Source organism: Myotis brandtii, unplaced genomic scaffold (genome assembly GCF_000412655.1).
Source record: "Myotis brandtii unplaced genomic scaffold, ASM41265v1 scaffold191, whole genome shotgun sequence".
Lineage (NCBI taxonomy): Eukaryota > Metazoa > Chordata > Mammalia > Chiroptera > Vespertilionidae > Myotis > Myotis brandtii.
In genome coordinates, this window is record NW_005357115.1 from 4,402,204 (window position 1) to 4,426,690 (window position 24,487).

Below are 24,487 nucleotides of genomic sequence, written 5' to 3' on the forward strand. Positions count from 1 at the left end.
ATTCTTAAATTGATGACAAAAATACCTGTAGGATTTGCAGCTGGTTGGAAAAATACAGGTAACTTTATGCTTCGAGTAGGTACTTTTGTCACCCGCACGCGATTTGCGGACGCGACTAGCACTAACCACTGCACATGAGATTGCTGACTGACTGTCTCACTCAACTCGTGCCTGAATCGTGCTCGCCTCCCCGGCGCTGCGTATCCCGCGGCCCGTCTGCGCCGCATCTCCCGTTGCCCCACCGCCGGACACCCCCCACTTCTTCTAACGCCACTTCTTCAAAATAGACTCACCCAGGCCAAAACCCGACTTCTTCTGCGCATGGGCCACGAAGTTTCAATCGCACTGTAGGTGCGCACCCGCACGTGGTATTTTGTGGAAGAGCCACACTGAAGGGGCCAAAGAGCCGCATGTGGCTCGAAAACCGTGGTTTGCCGACCACTGCCCTAGACCATTCTCAGAAATGGTTTCTTTTGTTGAAAAGTTCAGAGGATGGAGTTCAGTACATTATCTTTCAGAGAAAGAGAATAGCAATTGTTAAAACTAGTAATATTCACATATGCCATTATGGTTTCTTATTGTATCTGTTGGACAATTGTCATTTTTTACTCTATTTGGTAATTTGAAGGTCAAGGTATTAACCTGGAAATGGGTTTTAAGTGGATTTGCCTTTTTCTATGCATGATATGACATTTTTAGACCTGTGAGCTTATATTTGAACTAAACAAATAATGTTATTTCAGAAACAAATAAGGATACAAGAAGCTAAAATTATAGAAGAAAAAGCAGCTAAGATCAAAGAATGGGTAACACTTAAGTTAAATGAGGTACTTACTGTTATATTTTGCCTTTTCTGTACCTTTTACTTCTTTTAAGTAGATAAGTTATCAGAATATAGATCAGTCTAGGTGAAACAAAATTCTGAAAAGTTGGTTTGGCTGCTGTCTTTTGGTAAATGTTAGATAGGTAGCTTTTATTTTGATGTTCAATATATTTCTAAAATGAAAAATATTGATAGGTTCGTGGTAATCAGTATAAGTAGCCTCATTCTACTTAGTTGATTTTTAACTCTAATTCATTAATTTAAAAAAACTATAGAACATGTGTATGTCATAAAATTGTGTTCAGTATCTGAGAAGTACACATTATTTAGTTTATATGGCAGATTAAATGCTAAAATAATTTGTTTTAAAATAATTTTACAGTGAAAAGTCATAGGGGGTGAAAACACTTAAAACTCTTAGTTTTAGAAAAATTAATATTTAAGCCATAATTATATAAGTTGATAACTTATGCTGATAAATCCATAAATCTTTCGTATTTTGCTTATGTGTAGTTAGGTATTAACATTTTCTACATATTATAATTCACTAGTATATTTTAGAAATGTTATTCCTATTTAAAAGAATACCATATGTCCTTTTAGCTGGAATTGGAGAATCAGAATCTTCGTTTGATCAACCAAAACCAAACCGAAGAGATAAGAACAATACAGTCAAAACTACAAGGTATGAGTACTTTGATTAAAATAGCTCAATTGGTTTTATTTGGTTACTAATATATAGAATTTTACTATTGAGCACTTGAAATATGACTGGCACTACTAAGGAACTGAATTTTACATTTTATTTAATTTGAATTGATTTATATTTAAATAACCACATGTCCATATTAGAAAACACAGGTAGACAGTAGCAAGTAATACAAAGGAGATACTACTAATTTCAACATTTATTTTCAGATATGTTTGCTTAAAAAAATTTAGTCACTCTGGCCTGTCTTTCTCAGTAGTTAGAGCACCGGCTTGTGCATTGAAGGGTCTTGGGTTTGATTCCTGGTCAAGGGCATGTACCTGGGTTGCAGTGTGGGAGGCAACCAATTGATGTGTCTCTCTCACCCTCCCTCCTCCTTCTGAAATATCATAGCACTTCACACACCACTCTTATGGTGAATTCTGCCCATGTTATGGTTGTTTACAACTCCAGTGTAGAGACCACAAAATCTGAAATATTTAGATCGGTGGTTCTCAACCTTCCTAATGCCGCGACCCTTTAATACAGTTCCTCATGTTGTGGTGACCCCCAACCATAAAATTATTTTCGTTGCTACTTCATAACTGTAATTTTGCTACTGTTATGAATTGTAATGTAAATATCTGATATGCAGGATGTATTTTCATTGTTACAAATTGAACATAATTAAAGCATAGTGATTAATCACAAAAACAATATGTAATTATATATGTGTTTTCCGATGGTCTTAGGCGACCCCTGTGAAAGGGTCGTTTGACCCCCAAAGGGGTCGCGACCCACAGGTTGAGAACCGCTGTTCTAATCTTTTGGCAACCAGGCCTCATCACTAATCATCAGAGAAATGCAAAACGACAATGAGATATCACCTCATACCTCTCAGAATGACTATTATCAAAAAGACAATAAATAACTAGGTGTTAGCAAGGATGTGGACAAAAGAGAACCCTTGTACACTGTTAGTGGTAATGTAAATTGGTTTAGCTACCATGGAAAGGAGTATGGAGATTTTAAAAAATTGAAAATAGAACTACCATATATGATTCAGCAATTCTACTTCTGGGCATTTATCTGAGGAAAATGAAAACACTAATTCAAAAAGATATGTGCACCCCATGTTCAATGCAGCATTATTTACAATAGACAAGATATGGAAACAATCTAAGTGTCTATTGATGAGTGAATGGATAAAGAAGCCAAGATATATATGTGGAATATTACTCAGCCATAAAAAGAAAGAAATCTCAGCATTTGTAACAACATGATGAACCTCAAGGGCCTTATGCTAAGTTAAATAAGTCGGGAAAAGACAAATACCTTATGATCTTTTATATGTGGAATCTAAAAATAAATAAATAAAATGGAAAAACCAAGCTCATTGACACAGAGACAGATTGGTGGTTGCCAGAAGCGATGGATGGGTGGTGGGAGAAATGGGTGAAAACTTTTTTTAGTTTAAATAAATTGAATAATAAAAGAAAAAGAAAAAAAAAGATGACCTTTAGGATTTTCAGGCTTTTATTCTGGCATAAGGAGTGATTTGTCCACGTTTTTATGTGCTTTGGTTCTGTGTTTATCAAGCTGTTGTGAAAAATTCAGATCTTGATTTTGATGAATGATCTTGCAGAAGCTCAAGGGAAGAAGTCATCCAGTGTTTCCACACCAAAGCTTTCGGAGGGCCAGCGCCTAAGCAGTTTGACCTTCGGGTGCTTTTCATCCCGAGCGAGGAGTCCTCCTCAAGTAGTAAAATCTGAGGAAATGAGCAAGATACCATCTAAAGAACCTGAGTTCACTGAAGGAAAAGACATAGAAGGTATTTATGAACTAGCGGAATTTGCTTTGACATTTTTGAAAAGGGAAAAATCCTTATATAGCTTAATTTTCCTTTTTTAATTTTTCCATCACTCAAAAGGGTAAATATACAAAATCTATCTGAATGATTCATCCTAGTTTTCTTATTTTTTCTTCTTGACAGGTTCATGTCTTATGAGAATACTTTTAAAGAGATGTTCAACATTTAACTTTGTGTATCTAGCTATGTATTTTTTTTTTTTTAGAGTCTTTGCCAGTGAGGCAGAGGAGAAACTGATTTTCCCCTCTTGGTACTTCTTCCTGCAGTAGGAAGCAGTGATATTTAAAATTACTAAAAGGTTTACAGCCTGGCTGGTGTGGCTCAGTGGTAGAGCATCGACCTATGGACTAGGAGGTCACAGTTCGAATCCTGGTGAGGGCACATGCCCAGGTTGTGGGCTCTATCTCAGTGTGGGGCATGCAGGAGGCAGCCCATCAGTGATTCTCTCTAATCATTGATGTTTCTATCTCTCTCTCCCCCTCTTTTCCTCTCTCTGAAATTAAAAAAAAAAAAAAACATTTTAAAAAGGTTCACAGTTGCACCTACATGGTACTTGTTTCAGCTTAGAGCTTCAGATTAGTACTATGAACTTTCTGTTCGTTATTTATTTTAAATATTTAAAAATTACCTAATATTAAATATGACATTGCAAATTTCTAAAGAAAAAGAGCACCAGGGGACAATTTTTGTAACTGCTTTGATTTTCCCTTTATTGCTTCAACGAGGAAAATATTTGCCTGGATGTTGAAACCCTAACCTCTGTGCAGATTTATATTCCTCTTTTAGTCTTAAAGCCCCTCTAAATTTTGCTTTGCGGTGCAGCTGCTGGCTTTGCCACCCAGGATGACTTTTCCCAGGTATTCCAGGGAGACTTGAATTTGCATCTTCTCTATTTTCAGTTCCCACTTTGCTTCCCCCAAAGGAGAAAAATTATAGCCCTAAAAGTCTATGCTTGATTATGAAATTCTGAAAACTGCCTAATGCTTTTTCAGCTAGAAGGCTCCTTTGCTACTCACTTTTATGCCATTACTTGCATTTTTGTTGTTGTTTGTTGAGAAGGCTGCCTGTATTGAAACTTTCGTTCATTTGCAGATTTAACAAAGTGCCTGATACCAAATTTCAGTTTATTTGTTCAGCCTCTATTTCCTTAGTTATAAAGGTCATACCTATGTTTCTGTTTCAAAGTTTATTTTGTACTCTTTGATCTAAAATTTTAGTTCGCTGTTTCTGAAGCCAGTGGTTTATTCTGTTAATTATGTTATAAACAAAATAAGCCATATCTAAAGACATTGTGGAAGAGTGTAATTCTTATTATAAAAACACATTTTGAAGTTACGATTAAACCAGAAGTAGAGGGAGGAAAGCCCTTCTCTGTTTATGTTTTCTTCATGGTTTTGCATATTAATTTCATGCATTGAAGTTTGGAAACCAAGTTTGTTATTTAAACTATATTATGTTTAAATTTACATATGATGATTTTGAAATAGAATTGAAAGAGGGTTGTCATTCTCTTTGCTTCTAAAATCAATTTAAGAGTGTTCATGTTTTAGTGGCTGCTTTCTTTGATAGGTAGTGTTGCCCTATTTCATGTTTTGCTTCTTTGATTATCTGTCCTTAGACTATTGTCAGTTTTCCTCCCAGCATGTTTGTTTGTAAAAGCAGTTTCATTTTGATACTATGCTATTGAAGTGTTGGGGCTCCATGTTTTATATAAAGCTTATCGTTTCCAAACTTGGGTTTAAAAAAGTCATACAACTAAAAAAATAATAATGTAAATTAACTTTATTCTTATGAAAACTCCAGTTTTGACAGTGTAGTTACATAAAGCTAAATGCACAGAAAGATTATATTATTAAAGGCAAACATGCGAATATGATATATGCTTTTCTAGAAATGGAAATTACAGAGAAGTCTGTCGATAACCACATTCAAGAAAACAGCCGAGGTCAGAGAACTTTGCGTCAAACCCCTTGTGGCTCAGAGCAGAATCGGAAATCAAGAACAAGCCTCGCGACAGAGGGCGGCATCTCCCAGAATTCTGGGGCTCCCGGGAGTGACTGGAGTTCCGATGAGGAAGACGGGAGCAAAGGAAGATCCAAGTCCAGGTACATGTCCACCCTGTCCAGCCACACGTCAGAGGAAGGGGTCCAGTGTAGCAGGATGGGCAGTGAAACCTATCTGACAGCGTCCGATGACAGCAGTTCTATATTTGAAGAAGAGACTTTCGGCATAAAGAGACCAGAGCACAAGAAGCTGTATTCTTGGCAGCAGGAAGCACAGTGGAAAGCTCAGAATAGTCTTCTTGGAAAGGGAAATCCTGAGTCGAGTAAAAAGGAGCACGATAGTTCCTCAGATGAACTGAATAAAAAATTTCAGTCTCAGAGGCTGGATTATTCATCGTCATCGAGTGAGGCTAACACCCCAAGTCCGATTTTGACCCCAGCTTTGACTCCAAAGCATCCTAACCTACTGCCTGGAAAAGGAACCCAATTAGTGCCTTCATCCAACCTGCCACCCCCCAAGTTAAGGATTCCTAATGTTTTCAGTATAAGTGTAGCACTGGCCAAAAGGCACCTAAGCCAGCCGCAGTTAAGTTCCGATAGGATGTTTGGTACCAACAGAAATGCCATAAGCATGATCCGGCCACTGAGACCCCAGGAAACAGATTTGGATCTGGTGGATGGCGACAGTACAGAAGTTTTGGAGAATATGGACACCAGTTGTGACGACGGATTGTTCTCCTATGACTCCCTGGAATCCCCGTGTTCAGATGACCAAGAAAGCTGTGACTCAGCAAAGAAGGCGGCGTGCAGCAAACCTCCGACTCCTCCCCTGCACCGTTTTCCCTCCTGGGTAAATTGTATTGCTGTGTGCAGCACATGCACACTATTTTTTTTTCTTAACACTCATTTTCAGGTTTGACTTCTTTTTCTGTTTCTTTTCAAATCCACCTTTGTTCTGATCATTCCCTGTTTTCAGAACAGAATTTCCCCTTCTCTTTCTCACTGAGTTCTGGATCAATGAGAAGAAAGACAAGGAGCCCTGACCGGTTTGGCTCAGTGGATAGAGCGTCGGCCTGCAGACTGAAGGGTCCCAGGTTCGATTCCGGTCAAGGGCATGTACCTTGGTTGCGGGCACATCCCCAGTAGGGGGTGTGCAGGAGGCAGCTGATCGATGTTTCTAACTCTCTATCCCTCTCCCTTCCACTCTGTAAAAAAAAATCAATAAAATATATTTAAAAAAAGAAGCAAGACAAGGATAAGACAGATGGGAGAGCATAATCTTACCTTTATTACTGATTAAACTGATTTTAGAGAATTGGTGGGCAGAGGAGCTTTCTCATACTGGACCTTGGAGCTAGCTGATTGATTCGCCAGCTGGTGCTGGACCCCCACAGGCTGCGGCCAGTGAGGCCCTGCCCTCGGAAACTTAAAGCCCAGAGCACGAACAAATGGTTGTTCTGAAGAGAAAGGAGAGAGGAAGGTGCTGGACTCTGCATGTCCAGTTTCTCCTTCTAAGCTTACCGATCTCATTAAGCCACTCCTTCTCCTCGGGGAGGGGAGAGTGAATAGTTGGGAAGAGATCAGGAGTGTTGAATTACTGGAGCCCCCTCCACATGTAAGAAAACATCTGGGGTGGAGAAGAAAGGTTCCTCTTTAACTGTGTTAATACTTGTGGGTGAATTCTCAACCAGGACGCTTCACTCTTATTGGTCATCAGTTTTTGAAGTTAATTATTTCATTGATTGGCCTTAAGAGAAATTTAATTTTACTCTTTATGAACTTATAAATCCATTCCTTTAACCAAAAGCATCTTCCTAAATATCCAGACTAGATTGAAATTCTTCCATTGAAACACTGACAATTAATACAATAATTCACCCATCAATTCATCCATCAATTTCAAAATTCTTCCTGTATTTGAAACAAAGTGAAATGACCTGTTCTGTAGATTTAAGTTTTCCTTCCCATTTTGACATAATTTAACCTGTGGCCTCAAGAGAAACACCTGGGTTGCAGGAATTTGGGGTTTTTGGAGTCATGTTCTGTTATTACTTTTTTTATTTAGTGAGAAATGCAGTTTTTAGCAAATTAAGGTGACCATGTTTCCTAGTATAAATTCAGACCTTGAGCTGTATATGCTCTTATTTACTTTCAGAAGAACCTTTCATTGTCCATATGAAACCGTCTGCAGTTTATTACTAAATTCTGGACAGCAAAAAAAGAAAGGGGATGTTATTGGCATGTGAATCGCTGGAATTCCAAATATGTTATCCTTTAGGCAGCGTGCTTTTCTTATTATGTTGAGATTTCCAGAGATTTAGGTTAGGCTTTCAAGTTTGTTTTAGTTGGCAAACCATTTTTCTTTTTTTTTTTTTTTTTTGCCTTTCTTGCTTTTCCTTGGCTGCTGAAACTATTCAATCCTGAAAAAGTACTATTGTTTTTCACAAACCCTTTAGCAGACTGGCCAAGTTTGAGATTTTATTTTTGTTTATTGGTATTTTCAGGTTTCACAAAAAAGAGATGTATTCTAATTACCTCAATTTATCAGAGTTTATTTTATTAAGAGTTTAAGACATAGCCCATCCTTATTGAACTTGCCTGTCACTTCAAATTCAGTAGTCACTCTAGGGGGACAACATGTGATGATTGAACAGCACCTCTGATAGTCAACGCCTTAGAAACCCGTGACACCATTGCTCCAGGTCCAGTGGCTCACTTGTCCTTTCCTGTCTACAATGAGTCTGCTTTTCTCACCACTGCTAACTACTCTTCTTCACTCTCCCCTGACTTCTCACTGCCTCGCATCTCCTGCTTACTGTCTTATGCTATATAATAAAAGGCTAATATGCAGATTGTCCCCTAGACTAGGAGTTCCACCGGAAGTTTGACCAGGGGACAGGCCAGCCCACCAACCTCCTCCGTCTCCTCCCCGCTGCCGACTCAGCCTGATTGCCCCAATCAGGGTGGGCCGGTCGGACCCCACCAGTGCCTGAATTCATGCACCAGGCCTCTAGTTTTTATATACCAGTATCTCTCTGTTCTGCCAACTTTGCCCACAATTACACTCTCAGAGAAACTGCATCTGAGTCATTCAGTCAGCCACTCTTCAATCTCAGACAGTTAGAGATTCTTATGCCCGTGACCTCACAGGCCCCTGGCTAGCACAGTCCTCAACAGGACTGCCTTAGGTGCCTACTGTTCTATGGTCTAGACAACTGTATCCAGGTTAGAGTCCCTTTTCTCATAGGGGCAGGGTTAATAACCTTTTCAGTACCCATTTCAGAGCTATCTCTGAAATGAAAAAGAGAAAGCAAAATAACCTACTTCTGGAACAAGATATTATGCATTCCATTGCAATTCTCAAATTTACTATTTGACCTCGGGTGTTTCTTCTACTTCATTGAAATATGAAGGTAATAACACTTACTGCTACTCTATCTATGATTTCTGATTTCAAGTTTTTTCTTTTTTCTTTAACCATATTCTAGAATGGTAGGCTATTAGAGGTAGTGCTCATGTATAGTCAGTGATTGATTGTGAGTAAGCTTTCTATTACTTTTTTTTTCCTATCTCCAAAAGAATTTAAAATACCAAGCAAAAATTTGGGAACAAAGATAAATAATGGAATTATTAATGGATGGAAAAAACCTCTGCAGTGCTATCCACAGTGGCATATTTTAGTTGGCAATGGTGACAGTTTTATAATAATGCTGTACTCTAATGAATATTAAATGAAAAACATGTGTATTGAAAGTAATCATTTCTTTGCTTTAAATATTCAGTTTAAATTTCTCTTTTACATTAGGAAAGCAGAATTTATGCTGTGGCCAAATCAGGCATTCGAATGTCTGAGGCCTTCAATATGGAGAATGTTAATAAAAGTAAGTGATTTTGCATGCTACCACATGGATGAACCTTGAGGACATTACTCTAAGTGAAATAAGCAGTCACAAAAAGACAAGTACTGTATGATTCCACTTATATGAGGTATCTAAAGTAGTCAGATTCATAGAAACAGAAAGTAGAATACTGGTTATTGGGCCTTGGGGGAAGGAAAGGGAGAATAGTTGTTTAATGGGTATAGAATTTCAGTTTTGTAAGGTAAAATGTTATCAAGATCAGATTCACAACAATGTTAATATACTTAACATTAACTGAACTGTACACTTAAAATGGTTAAAATGGTAAATTTTATGTTATACTTTTTTTACTACAATAAAAAATGTTAAAAAATAAAAATATAAAAATAAGTGATTTTATACTGCTGTTTCATTAGCCAAGAAATTCCTAAATGTCTAAATAATAGAATAATAGAGTTATTTAACCTTTCAGAAAATGATTTCTAGGATTGCTGATTTATATTTTAAAATTCAGTATAGGGGCACATGAACATTTAATTCTCATGTAGAGAGTACCTCATTATGTTTTTACCTGGAAAAGGCTAAAGCAAAGAAACTGTGGAGTTTCAGCTGTTTAAAGGAAACATATTGGTCTCTATGTTCTCTTTTTCCAGAGTTTAAAACACATTTCTCTCTTTTCCTTCCTTCCTTCTTCCTTTCCTCCCTCCCTCCCTCCCTCCCTGTCTCTTTCTTTCATCAAAAATATATTATAAAGGCAACACATGCCGATTATAATAAAATAAAATAAAATCACAAAGAACTGTCTGAAAAAAAAAAGAGAAATTTTCCTGTGGTTCCTTCTACCTATCCTACCACTAATTCATATCTCAGAGATAATCACTGATATTCTGTTTCTTTCCAACTATCTCATGTTCTTAACATTTAGGAGATTGTATTCTTACCTTTCAACATGAGGTTCACCTGATAAAGGCCTAAGAATGATCATGTTTTAACACCATGTCAGTAATAATCAGAGAATATCTTCATAGGCTACTGCTCACTGAACCAGTCAGCAGGTGTTTGTACTTATTTCTGCCCAGACTGAGCTGGATGGAGATGCCATTGAAATAAAAGCCATGATCCTTGCTCTCAGAGAGCTTACAGTCTAGTTGGGGAACCAGTACACATGAGGAAATAATGAACCATGTAATAGAGTGTGTAATTAAGCCTGCAAATGCCATAATTCTTAAAGTAGACTCTATAACCAATAATCATGTGTGTTGATTCAATTTCTCTTTTAATTGGAAATTTTGTTAATTCGCATTCGTAAGAAATAGACCTAGATGCTGGTTAGAAGTTTTTGTGTTGTTTTTTAAAAAATAATTTTGTTTTCTGTTTCAGATTCTGTTGCAATGCTTTCCTATACCACATCAGGACTTTATACATCTCTGATATACAAGAATATGACAACTCCAGTGTATACAACATTGAAGGGGGTAACTCATTATTGTTTCTGTTAAACATGTGGATCTCTTCATGACGGATCAAGAAGACTGTTTATTCAAGCTCCATATTTCATTCTTGTCAGTTTCCACAGACTCTCCCTTTATGGGGAGTTTTAGAAATTCACTCTAATATAGCATATAAAGATAAGAAATGAAAGATCTGGAGAAGATATTTCTTCTTATCAGTATTAGAGGTCTGAATCCAATTTTGTTATGTCCCATGTGATACTCCACCCCCTCCATGGTTTACTTAATGGTTTAAAGGAAGTATGTTACTAACGATGCAATGAAAACTAATTTAGGAAGATCTTTGTATCACTGCCAGGGATCCCCTCCCTCGCTTGAAGAACCTTATTAAAATAAGCATCACCAGGTACTCATGGCCTTATGTTTTCAGGAATCTTTTATAAATTGCCAAAATGCCTTGCTAATTAGAATTTGGGGCTTAACAACATGACTTTGATAATGGCAAAACATATTCTTTCATTCCTTTAAAAACGTTTATTCCATGGCTGCTTCTGGTAAAACATTCTATATCTAAAGAGAGAGGTGACTGTAGAGATGGACACATAGAGGTGGTTCTGCTTTTCTGTAGAAGGCGACCCAGATAAGCAGCAGCCCGTTCCTGGATGAGTCCTCTGGATCAGAGGAAGAAGAGAGTTCCAGATGCAGCTCCCGGACCTCAGAGTCTGACACGCGCAGCCGGAGTGGGCCAGGAAGCCCCAGAGCCATGAAGCGAGGTGAGCGAAAGGCTCGGGCATACGAGGCAACTCCAAACCGTTCAGAATGCTAAATGGGACTTTTATCTCTGTAATAGGATTTTTTAAAAAGTCAGAGCATTTATTTTAAACCACGGTGACGAGAGAATTAGCCTGGGACTAAGACACTTACATTTGCGATCCTCTTCGTGTTTCCAGACAAGCCACATAGACTTTTTTGTTTAACCTTTTCTTTCATGTAAAAGAGAAAACACTTTTTTATGAGAATAATTTATTTGGATAATTTATGGGATAGATTTATTTCAGCTCAATTTGTTACACTGCTAAATGGCAACAAATACATCTAAAAATCTGGTGATTAATCTGGTAGTAAGATGGAAAACAATAAAAAAATTGACTTTAGATATATTTGTGATTTTTAGTGGATTTGGAAGAAATTTTTGGCTTAGGAAGAAGTTACAGAGAGATTTCATCACACTAAATGGTGTCTATATTTACAAAAACCTTCAAGTCACCATGATACGTTTGTTGGTTTTCAAACTGTGTTCCATGGAAATCCCTAGGTATCCCCAAACCCCTCATTTTCAACTGGAGTTGTCAGTTTTCATAGGTTTAGTATTTTGGGCTTCCACTGGTCTCTTTGTGCATACCTTGACTCTCTACCCCACCCCCTACCCCCAGCTAGATTCAGGTTACATCACACTTTTTTACTCAAAATACTACAAGGACTCATAATGGCTATAAGGTGTCTTTTATGTCCTTCCTCATCTCCTTTTTTCTCTTCCTTCGCTCAGCTCTGGCCACACTGCTGTTCCTGGAACATTCCAGGCCCGCTTTTTTTTTCAGGACCTTTGCACTGGTTGCTTTCTCTGCTTGGTATTCTTCACCCAGGTGTCCTTATGGCTGACTCCCGCGCCTCCTTCAGTGCCTGTGCAGACACTGCCCTCTCAGAGATCTGCGCTGACCACACCATTCAGATGCACTCCTTTGCCTTCTCCAACTGCTGGACTCTTAAAAATTCCCTTAGTCTGCCCTCCATATTATTTTTCCACGGGACTTAGTGCCTATTTTTTATCTGTCTCCCTCCAACTAGAATCTATGCTCCACGAGGGCAGAAAAGGTTCTGTTTTGTTGTCTGTTCTATCGCTAGCACCTAGGATGGTGCCTAACATACTGGCCCTGGATCTGGGAGCCTGAGCTTTGTTCTCCAGCAGTGCCCATGCCTAGTGATTTGACTTTGGACAAATCCTTTAGTCTCCTTAGAGCAGGGGTCCTCAAACTACAGCCCGCGGGCCACATGCAAATACAAATATTGTATTTGTTCCCGTTTTGTTTTTTTACTTCAAAATAAGATATGCGCAGTGTGCATAGGAATTTGTTCATAGTTTTTTTTTAAACTATAGTCCGGCCCTCCAACGGTCTGAGGGATGGTGAACTGGCCCCCTGTTTAAAAAGTTTGAGGACCCCTGCTTTAGAGAATGAGGGGATTAGCTAAGATGATCTTGTAGGTCCTTTATAGATCTAAATGTCTGTCCTTCCATTAAAAGAAAAAAGACATTACTGTTATCACAACTGTTACTTGTCTTATTCACATAAATAATAATGATATAGTGACATTGCTCTAATGTCCCTGAAATGTTAATAAATATTTTTAAAATTGGCTATACAAGTGTAATGAATAATGACCTAAGTCCTTGATTTTATTTAATATATTCAAAATCTCCATTGTAGTGACCCTCCAAATATAACTTGCAATTTGCAAGTCTTTTTCTAAAAAGCCAAGTGAGTTATTGTGAAAATGTTCCCTGAATTTTCTCTTGTAGCCTCTGGCAAATGAAATAGTCTGTTTATGTCTTTAAATCATACTGCTTCTCTTTTTAAAATATTTTTAAAATCTATAAACTAGTAGTATTGGACTTATACAAAAAAATTCTGAAATTGTGGGGTGTTTGTAAATGTGAATTACTTTAAAGGTGATTACAAAAAGTAAATGTGATTGTGCAAATCTTAATTAAGATTAAATATTTGGGAAAAAAGGATTAAATATTTGTTTGCCTATATATAAAAATGTAAATGCACATATTTTAATCCTTAATAAAAGATACATTTGTAGACTAATGTATATATTTTATATATGCAAAAATAGCTTTGCTTGTAATCATTTTAAATATTAATGTTCCTTTGACTTCCTTAAAGACTTGCATGTTACTTCTTACCCTTTAGTTCTGTTTTCTGCTTTAAAAGTTCTTCATGGCCAAAGGCATGAGACTAAATCCAGCGTAGGAAGGCTTATGATTTAGGAATAGCTGTATCCTTCAGAGAACTCGCAGTCAGCATTTGGACCACCCAGTTATTAAATATTGACTTTGATTTGTTTCCTTATTCATCTAGGTGTGTCTCTGTCTTCTGTGGCTTCTGAAAGTGACTATGCTATCCCCCCAGATGCTTACTCCACAGACACCGAGTGCTCACAGCCGGAGCAGAAGCTCCCTAAAACTTGCTCGTCTTCCAGTGATAACGGGAAAAACGTAAGCACTGCATCGGGTTTTGTTCGTTTTTTAAATGAATAAATCTGTTAGTTGGAGCTTCCAAAGGAAACTGAAATACTTCTTAAAATCTCTTTTTAATTAGGAGCCACTGGAAAAATCTGGCTATTTATTAAAAATGAGCGGTAAAGTCAAGACTTGGAAGCGGAGATGGTTTGTTCTGAAAGGTGGTGAATTACTTTACTACAAATCTCCGGTGAGTGGAAAGCGTGTGCTGTTTGGTTTCAGAGAGAAAGGGAGAGGTAGAGACCGTAAGATCAATGACGACAGAGAATCATTGATCGGCTGCTTCCTACACGCTCCCTCCTATGGGTCGAGCCCTCAACTCAGCATGTGCCCTGACCAGGAGTCAAACCTCGACCTCCTGGTTCATAGGTCAATGCCCAACCAGCTGAGCAGTGCTTGCTATTTGGAACTGAATCCCTCAAACTAGAATTCAAACTCCTGATTGATTTTCTTCCGTGATGTTATTAATTAAAGCATTTCTTATTATTGCTACTACAGGCAATCACTTTGCTTTTGGTTTTCTTCCTTTCATACAGAGTGATGTAATTAGAAAACCCCACGGCCATATTGAACTTAGTGCATCCTGCAGTATTTTAAGAGGAGATAACAAACAAACAGTCCAGGTACTTTCTTAAAAACTATGTTTTTGTATCATGCAAAACTTAATTCTCAATTATTCAAACTAATAAAGAGGAGATTGGATATTCACTATTTTGTAAAAATTTACTTTCGGTTCAGTTTGATGACTCAATATTTATGAAACCAAAATATAAGCTAAGTTTGTGTTGAGTAACTCTCCACTACTTCATTTGCCCTTTATCACTTATACTGTTCTTTCCCTATACTTAGTCTCCCAGCTATTCTCAGCTCTCAAACTGTCTAGCTATTTTAGGGGAGGGTTATTGGATAAATGAAGATGTTAGTAGTTTAATGTATATTAAATTCAGGAGTGTTTGTATTTAAATACAGAACCAGAAAGTGACAGTTCTGTGAACTTCAGATGCTGTTGACACCTAAATGGGAAGGATATTGGTGAGCAGTGGGGCTGTATTAGTTCCCACTAAGTCACACCATAGCGGAGCCGCTGACCATTTCACTCACAAATAGGCCAGTCTTGACAGAAACCTGTTACATTTAAGACGTAGGCTGTTGAGATAGTTGGGTATATGTGACTTAAATTCAGACACTTTGAAATGCCTTTAATAATCATTATTATCTTGCTCCTCGAGAGGGTAGACTTCAACATTTATTAGAAAGTTACATTATCAGTGTTTCCAGTGGATAATATCTGAGAACTGTCCCAAAATGTAGAAAGGAGAATCATGGAAGCTTTGTCTTGGAGCATGGCAGATAAAGGTCGTTTGTAAGCTTCCTAAATATCTGGAAAATTTGACGTATGGTTAATTTGAGTCTGAAAAATTGCAAGTTCATAATGTCTGATCACATGTTAGTTCCGAGAACTTATATGCAAGATTTTATTTTATTTATAATTGATTGAATGATTTCAGAGTGAAAGGGAGAGGGAGAGGGAGAGAGAAACATCAGTGATGAGAGAATCATTGATCGGCTGCCTCCTGCACGCCCCCTCCTGGGGATCGAGCCTGCAACCCAGGCATGTGCCCTTGATCAGAATTGAACCCAGGACCCTTCAGTCCACAGGCCGACACTCTATCCACTGAGCCAAACCCCTAGGGTGATTTTTTTCATTTCTATAACAACTCCTGGCTTGGTTAAAAATGTGTTATTTTAGTACAGTCTCCAGTCATTCTGCTCCTCACTTCAACAACCAGGAGCCTATAGCACATTTAAAGGAAAATGTATTGAGTAAACAAGATAAATCATGACCTAAAATTTTAATACTATGAAAAATTTAAAGTAAACTTCAGTTGGAAAAAAAATTTCAACGGAATGTTAATCACTGTAATTCTCACAAAGTGGTTAAAATATGCTAAATTACTTATGGAGTCATTTATTTCCCACCTAGGATTCAAGGTTTAGCATGTTTGTTTCCATGTTAAGTAGCAATGTTTAAAGAATGGACAAGGAAATGCAAATAAGCCTAAATCTTCAGCGTTCCCTTTCCTGTCTCTTTCTCAACCCATTCCAGTTGACCACTGAAAAGCACACATACTATCTGACTGCAGATTCTCCCAATATATTGGAGGAATGGATTAAGGTGTTACAGAATGTTCTTCGAGTACAAGCTGCCAACCCGCTTTCCCTGCAGCCTGAGGGCAAACCAACGGTGAAGGGCCTGCTCACGAAGGTAGGAGGCCTCTGTGTGCCTGGCAGGGTCCCACTGATCGGGAATAGTGGGTGTCAGAGAAAATACATTGAATATTTATGTTATCTTGGGGTGGAGAAGGATATTTTAAATAGAATGCCAAAGACAAAACCATAAAGAGGAAAAATGACAAACTTGACTACTATACATAAAAATCTAAATGTTCTTACTCTCGAAAATTCTCTAGGCAGAATTTTTGAAAAGGTATTTGAAATGGCTGAAAAACAAGCCTTTTCTAATCAGTAAGTAAAGGGTACCAATGGGGGAAGGAGCAAAGGACACGAAGGGAAAGAAGCAGAGCTGGGAGAGGTCAGATGAAATACACATGCTCCATAAGCATGTGGAAAGACATTTTACTGTCGCTAATAATGTTCTTTAAAAAGCACAACTTGAAATCATAGATATTTTAAAAAATCTAGTCAAAGGGGGACATTTTTAACATTATGAAATGCAGTATTGACACAAATTGGGAAATCTGCTAGTGAGAGAATTACTCTAGAAGACAATTTGGCAATGTCTTGGCCAAACTGTTCATTCAGTAAATATTTTTGAAAGAACAAATGAATGAAAGAATATTAAATATTTTAAAAACATATATACATACGCTTTGATTCAGTAATCTCAGTCTAAGTAATTTATGCTCAGGAAATGGTCTTAATTTGTAAAAGATTTAAGTATAAGGATGTTCATCACAGGTAGATGTTCTCTATTAAAAAGAAAGAGATATAATTAGCATATACTGCAACGCAGTTCTTTTCTGATATTATTTCTTCATATAGGTTTTCTAAGTCTTGTTCCTCTTTCTGTTGTTCTGGCACCCCTATTATTCATATGTTGTTTCGTTTCATGTTGTCCCATAGCTCCCTTAGGCTCTCCTCCTGTCTTTTAATTTTTTTCTCCAATTGCTGTTCAGTTTGGGTGTGTTTTGTTTCCCTGTCTTCTAATTCGCTAATTTGGTCCTCTGCTTCTCCTAGTCTACTGTTGAAACTTTCAGTGGTGTTTTTTATTGCAGCTATAACACACTTCATTTCTTCTTGGTTCTTACATAATTTATTGATTTTTTCATCTGTTTCTTCTTGCTTCTTGCATAAGTTGTTGATTTTTTCCTCCATCTGGTTTATGCATTCTAGGACCCTTAATCTGAATTCTTTTTCTGTCATGCTGCATGCCTCGGTTTCACTTAGCTGCTTTTCTGGCGAGTCCTCCTTTTCTTTCCTTTGGGGGTTTCTTTGCCTACCCATGTTTGATCTCACCGACATATCTAGATGTTGAGTTGTTCAGTGGCTGCTCCCTGGGTGGCAGTGGCTCCTCGGGTTGTGGTTGCTCCTCGGGTGGTTGTGGTAGCAGCCGCTCCTCAGTTGGGAGCAGCTCCTGTGGTGGGTGCTATTCACCGCTGTGGTGGCTCCTCTGGCTGGTGGGGGGAGGCTTCACACCTGCAACGCAGTTCTTAAGTGTAGAGTTTGATGAGGTTTTTTTTGTTTTGTTTTTTAAATATATTTTATTGATTTTTTAGAGAGAGGAAGGGAGAGGGATAGAGAGTTAGAAACATCGATGAGAGAGAAACATCGATTCAGCTGCCTCCTGCACACTCCCCACTGAGGATGTGCCCGCAACCAAGGTACATGCCGTTGACTGGAATCGAACCTGGGACCCTTCAGTCTGCAGGCCGAGGCTCTATCCACTGAGCCAAACCAGTTAGGGCAGAGTTTGATGAGTTTTGACAGATATTTACTGTCACTCTATCAAGATATAGATAGAACATTTCCATTACCCCAGAAAGATTACTTGCATGGCATAGTTTATATTAAAGAAAACTTGGGATCAACATAGATGCAGAGTAGGGGGTAGCTTAAATAAATATGTATTTAATCAGGTAATGCTTTACTCTGTAGTCATTTTAATTGTTAAGAATATTTAATGTTACAGAAATATGATGTGTTGGGTGATAAAACAAGTATAGTGCAGAATTATATTCACTCAAAATGTGTATAATGCTTTAAAGCACAACTTCTGTTAAACATATTCATAGAAAAGAAGGCAGCTGTGCTTACCACCAATGCTTCATGGGAAGTGTACCAATCTATATTGAATATGTGATTTGATTTTATTTTTACTTAGTTCTGTTTTCTAACTTTTTAATGAGTCGGTATTGATTTATGCTAAAAATATTATTTAATTTTTAAAATTTCAATTGGTTTTGACAGATATTTACTATCTCTTTTAGAGAAATATAATAACATTTTTACACACAAAATATTATACCAAAAATAATCTCTACAACCATTCATTATCCATGTGCTTTGTTTATGTAAGAGGTGAAAAATTTAGATGTTGTGATGAGCTATGCCACTATGTAATCTATACTTAATATTAATATGGGAATATAGGTGGTTGTTATTCAGTAATATTTACAAAGACTGACCAGCTATTCCAAAAGTAACAGAAAAAAATCAATACATTCAACCAAGAAATGAATGACCTGTGTGTTTTGTTTTCAAATATTACATTACCATAAAAATGCTTTTTCAGTTACTGATGGGTTAGAAAATTCTCTGGTACTGTGAAAATATACACTGAGTGGCCAGATTATTATGACCACCCCATCAGTACAATGAAGTGAATTAGTTATGCAAATAATAATAAAACCTTGAGAGTATTTGCTTAGGAAGTTTTCAATATTCAGTATTTTTGGAAGTGTCAATGAAATACTGATGAGGTGGTCATAATAATCTGGCCACTCAGTGTATATCTTCCAGTGAACACAGTGCTACTTTAAATCACATTCTTATTTTAATTCATAATGGCTGGATGTCCTCCTTTATCAAGGACCATGTATAGCAAGCGTTAGAGTTTAATATGATTCCATGGCCAAGGATTTGTTACTTACCCCAAAATTAGTTTGTGTTTTTTGTTTGTTTGTTTGTCTGTTTTAATCAGCATGGCTTATTAATTTATCAATATGGTTGATTAATTTTTGCTCATATTACATTTCTGCTGTTCTCTGCTTCCCATTTCACAATTGCATTTTAAATAAGTAAAAGGTGATGTGATTAGCTGATGACCAAACCATTATGGTTCATAGACAGGATACTAAGTAGGTTTTCTTCCTACTTAGTTATGAATCCTTGTCCACCCCCATATTTTTACCCTCAGAACCTTGTAACAGAAAACCATCCCTCAGCTATTCTTCGTGACTTGTTCTGAGCTCACATTCAGGCTACAGTTTGAGATGCTGTGGAGCAGCTTTGAGTACCTTAGAGGGGAACAGGTTTTTCCAAGTTGTCACATTGCTATTAAGTACAGAAATATGTGGGTAAATATTAAGAGCTTGACTGATTTGATTCTGGATATTCTACTCCTGCCACTTTTCTTTTACTGCTTAGGATGAATTTTTTTTACATAATAATTCATTTATTTTTTTAAAAATAGCCCAGCCAGCATGGCTCAATGGTTGAGCGTCAACCTATAAACCAGGAGGTAATGGTTCGATTCCCGTTCAGGGCACATGCCTGGGTTGCGGGCTGGATCCCCAGTGTGGGGTGTGCAGAAGGCAGCCATCAATGATTCTCTCTCATCATTGACGTTTCTATCTCTCTCTCCCTCTCTGAAATCAATAAAAAATATATTTTTTAAAAAGCAAATGGAGAAAAATTTTGTTGGGTGGATTTGTCAGAGCCATAGGAATACAGTGTAATCCCAGGTCTTGGTGCAGGAGCTATTTTATGATCAAACACAGGATTCAGGGTTGGTGGAGAAAGAAGCAGGGGGGACTGGTAAACTGGACTAAAATGGGAGGGTTAGGGGGCTCGGTTTTGAATGAAGTCAAAGAATTGGAGTGGTGTGAGTAAGGAGAGAGGGAGGTGGAGGGAGGTTGAGATCAGAGGGTAGAGTGTAAATTTCAGAAGCGGAGTGCACTAGGTTGGCTGAGGGGATGGATGGTGAAAATGGAGGGATAGCAGATGAAGAGAGCAAGGAACTGTGGGTTAAGGATATAGAGAGGCGGTGTAGCAGAGGCTAAGGCAAGAATATGGGCATAAATCCTGGCTCTGACACTTGCCACTGTGTGACCGTGAATGAATTACTTACAGGCTCTGTGCCTTCGCATCCTCATTTGTAAAGTGGGGATAATAGTGCCAACCTCACAGGGTGTTGGAGGAAGAATTAAATGAATTATTTAAGCAGGTAACGTTCTTTAGAACAGTGACTGGCACATATCAACTGTTTATATGTGCCACCTCCCTCCACTTCCCTCTCTCCTTACACCACTCTTACTATCACAAGAGCTTCACCTAGATACTGAAGTCAGCAAGGCTGGCGTCAGGATTTGTAGTGGACAAGGCTACAGGTATGAGAATACAGGAGAAGAGAGAAGACCAGGGGAGTTTATGTGTATGGTGACAACAGCTCACCAGGATAGGATTCACTGTTTGTCTTCAAAGTTTCAAGCAGAGCTGATAGGAAGTATCTTTGTTATGGATGCAAGGTACACTGAAAAATGATTCTTTCAAGTATTTCGTTTCCCCAAAGCCCTGAGGTTTGAGATTGCCTTTCCATTTTCATGAGGATTCTCCTAGTGTAATTTGCTTTATGAGTTTTTCAGAGTAAGCCAGAGTTTTAAGGTAAACTAATATTATTCGATCTACATATAAAGATAGATGATGGCTTTAAACAGCTTTTACAGTGAATTGGCAAAGGCCTTCATTAATTTGTAGTTCTTCGATAGTACCCATTGTTACGTTTTAAAGATATATCACTTCAAAAGGATACTCTCTCAGCCTGATGCATTATACTCCAGTTTTGATGAGTCTCCTTTTTTTGGATTTTTTTTAAAAGAAGAAGAAGAAAAAGAAAAAAAACCCCTGCATAACACAAACCATTTAAAACTTCCAGGATATTTGTCTGCAAATATATGTTTCTAAATTTAATTAAACTGAAACATGTCTTGCCAAATGAAACATTTTTTTGTTTTTCCTCAAGCAGCATTTTAAATCCTTCAAACTGTGAGATGGCGGAGTTGTTTGCTTAAACCGTAACTTTGAAAGCCCAGAGGCTGGCTGCTTGTGGGTTTAAATGAAACATGTGTTTTACTTCTTATGCATAGGGAGGAAGGAAGCATTTATTGAGTAACTACTATTCTGCTTTGTTGACATTTTCTCCTCTGGTCATCACAACGGCCCAATGAGGTGTCCAGTAATCCCATGTTACCCACAGAAGCCAAGAGTCAGTCGCCTGAGGACACCATCTGGTATGCGGTAGAACTGGACTTTAAGCCTTGGTCCATTTGACCTCAAAATTCAGGCCTTTTCTACTGTAGTGACTTGCCTACTGTAAAAATCTATTGTGTCAATAATTTATATCCTTCCCAATGAGTTACTATCAGAACAGTCCATTTAAATGTAAGTCATTGCAAAGGTCCTGCAAAATATATATACCCAACCCCCCACCCTCACCTCCTACCCTTCCTCCCTACCCTTCCCCATGACCTCTGTCCTCACTTGCTCAGTCTCAGACACATTTCTAACCTAGGGTGTGAACCTAGAGAGCTATGGGGTTACTGGACATCTATGAAATATGGAAACTATGAAATATACGTACTTTTGAAACCAGCGTCTTGTTTTATCCATCTTTGAATCCTCAATCCCAGGCACAATACTTGACATATAGTAAACATTTGTTAAGTGTTGAATGATGAGCACCAAAGCAAAACATGTCACGCCGCTACAGGTAAATTTTAAACCGCTTTTGACAGTCTAGTTGGAATATCACTTACACTTTAAGCAAACTGGATACCTATACAGCTTCAAATAGAGTGTGTATGCCATACTTTCCTTTAAGGTGTTAGAGTTCTGAGCTGGCTACATTCATAATTCTCTGGAATATGATTTCAGGTGAAGCACGGCTACTCCAAGAGAGTCTGGTGTACACTAGTAGGAAAAACGTTATATTATTTTCGCAGTCAAGAAGATAAGGTATGTATGTCAATAATATGCTAGTTAGAGGAATGTTTTATTTGTTATGTCTTAAGTTTTTTCTATTACTCTTCGGTCACTGGCTAAAAGTTTAGACTTTTTTGATAAGGTTGAAATTTTGCATAAAATTTATTATTGAGGTAATTATATACCTACAAGGGTCTTGATTCTTAACTATATGTTTTTGCAACTTTTAATTAATGCATCTTTTTCTTAGAAGAGAAAAGCCTTTCTCTACCTCACTCCCAACCATCGATTTCTTGTACTGTCGAGGTCTGACAGACTAAATAAGATTGAGTGAAGGGAACAACAAACTAGGGAAGAAGAGCAGGGAGAAAAAAGAATCCAGCCCTGTCCCAGGCCCTCGAATCCCTCCATACCATTTACCTACCCATTCATCTACCTATTTATGTCCTGTTTATTCATTTTTAACTAATTTCCTTCCAAAAAGAACTTGAGTTATATTCACTTTTGAGTAAAAATATAGGATATCTGCTCCATGTCACCTCTGGCTTACTGAAGCTATAAAAACTGAACCAACATGGGCCAAGAATGCTCACATAAAATAAAGATGCCAGTGGCACAGAACAGCGTCTTGTGACCAATTACTGTGTTAATGAGACTGAACTTCTTGGTCCAGTGACCACATGGGTCAGTTGGTTTTTCTCTGTTCCATTTTCACAGATTGCGCTCTCCGTTCAGAGTAACTGTGTTTAAAATGCATGCCATTATTTCCAGTGTTGCTCATAGATGGGAATTAATACAGTGCAGCCATTAAACATGATACTTCTGAAGTAAATAGGAAATGCTCACATAAATGCTATGTGAATAAGCACAATACAAAAGTATATATTCAGTATAATCCCAACTAAATTTTAAGTCAGGAAAATAGAAGCCACTCTGTATTCCAGGTATGACATCATCATTGATGTTTCTGTCTCTCTCCCTTCCTTGCTCTGAAATGAATAGTAAGAGATGAGATCTGAGACGTCACAGGGATCAAATCCCAGGGGGCCTTTCATAGTAAGGACTTTGGCTTTTACTCCAAGTAAGATGAGAGGCCATTGGAGTTTTTTGATCAGAACATTGACATGATCTAACTTATGACTAACGGAACACTCTAGTAGCTGTCTGAGGGAATAAGGAGGAGACTAGTTAGGGGGCTATTACAGTAATCCAGGTAAAGGATGACTATGGTTAACTGGTGGCAGTGGAGGTGTGAGAAGTGACCAGACTCTGAATACATTCTGAAAAGCTTGCTGACTGGAATTGTTCACTGAAAAGGTATGGGATAGAAGAGAAAGAATAGAGTCAGGAACGATGCCAAGGTTTTTGGCGTAAGTAGCTGGAAAGATGAAGTTACCAACAACTGAGATGGGGGACACTGCCCAGGTCAGGTTGTGGGAGAGGACTTACCAAATTAAGTTTGAGATACTCTTAGACGTCTAAGTACAACTAGCGAGTCTGGCGTTATAAATGCAGGCGTAGCTAATATATGCTGGTACTAAAGCCATGAGCATGGATGAGATCACCCATGTGAATGTGGATGGAAAAGGGTCCGAGCACTGAGCCCCGGGCTGAGCATGAACATGTACGATGGTAAATGTTCTTCTGGGAGTCAGAATGAATATTTTTAGATTGCAGTTGCAAACCTGATCAGACATTTTAGAAGCTGCAAATCAGAAGCAGACTGTATTTCCCTGGAATAAATATACTTAATTAAAGCAAAAGTTTTAGAACAAATATGCTGGATATTCAACACAACAGATATAGTTGTTTTTGTCAACAAACGAGTAGGTAAATTTTAATATGCATCAGTTTTAAGAAGTTTTTCTTACCCTTATATTAAGATGGAAGAAATCAGAGCATTGTTTTGTATTATGTCTGTTAATAAATACCCTCTCAGAACACTACTCATTTTATTGTGGTTTAGGATGATAGTTAATCACACTTCTTTGTACCAGCTACCTAATTGTGTTACTTTTCTATAAATAGTGTTGAGACTATGTCTACACTTGTCCTTTTGATCCAGTATCTTAATCAAATTAATTTGGGGGTTGGGGGGAGGAGTCAAGTGAATGTTTTGACTGAGTTATATAATTGCTTGACTAAGTAGCTTCTTGCTTTTTCCACAAAAGGTAAATGCCTCAATTTGGGGGTTGGGGGGAGGAGTCAAATGAATGTTTTGACTGAGTTACATCATTGCTTGACTAAGTAAAGTAGCTTCTTGCTTTT

General features: G+C 37.8%; 1 protein-coding gene across 1 annotated transcript in view; it reads left to right on the forward strand.

Annotated features, from left to right (window-relative positions):
- The window catches only part of PLEKHH2 (pleckstrin homology domain containing, family H (with MyTH4 domain) member 2), a 67,540-nt gene that overhangs the window by 14,100 nt on the left and 28,953 nt on the right, over window positions 1–24,487 (forward strand). Inside the window, exons 4-15 of the mRNA XM_014538495.1 lie at window positions 744–827; window positions 1,427–1,508; window positions 3,157–3,342; window positions 5,273–6,234; window positions 9,190–9,265; window positions 10,625–10,719; window positions 11,324–11,468; window positions 13,839–13,975; window positions 14,079–14,189; window positions 14,536–14,622; window positions 16,107–16,265; window positions 22,172–22,252. Of these exons, the coding sequence (XP_014393981.1) occupies window positions 744–827; window positions 1,427–1,508; window positions 3,157–3,342; window positions 5,273–6,234; window positions 9,190–9,265; window positions 10,625–10,719; window positions 11,324–11,468; window positions 13,839–13,975; window positions 14,079–14,189; window positions 14,536–14,622; window positions 16,107–16,265; window positions 22,172–22,252 (2,205 nt within the window). The remainder of the gene's footprint in view (window positions 1–743; window positions 828–1,426; window positions 1,509–3,156; window positions 3,343–5,272; window positions 6,235–9,189; window positions 9,266–10,624; window positions 10,720–11,323; window positions 11,469–13,838; window positions 13,976–14,078; window positions 14,190–14,535; window positions 14,623–16,106; window positions 16,266–22,171; window positions 22,253–24,487) is intronic.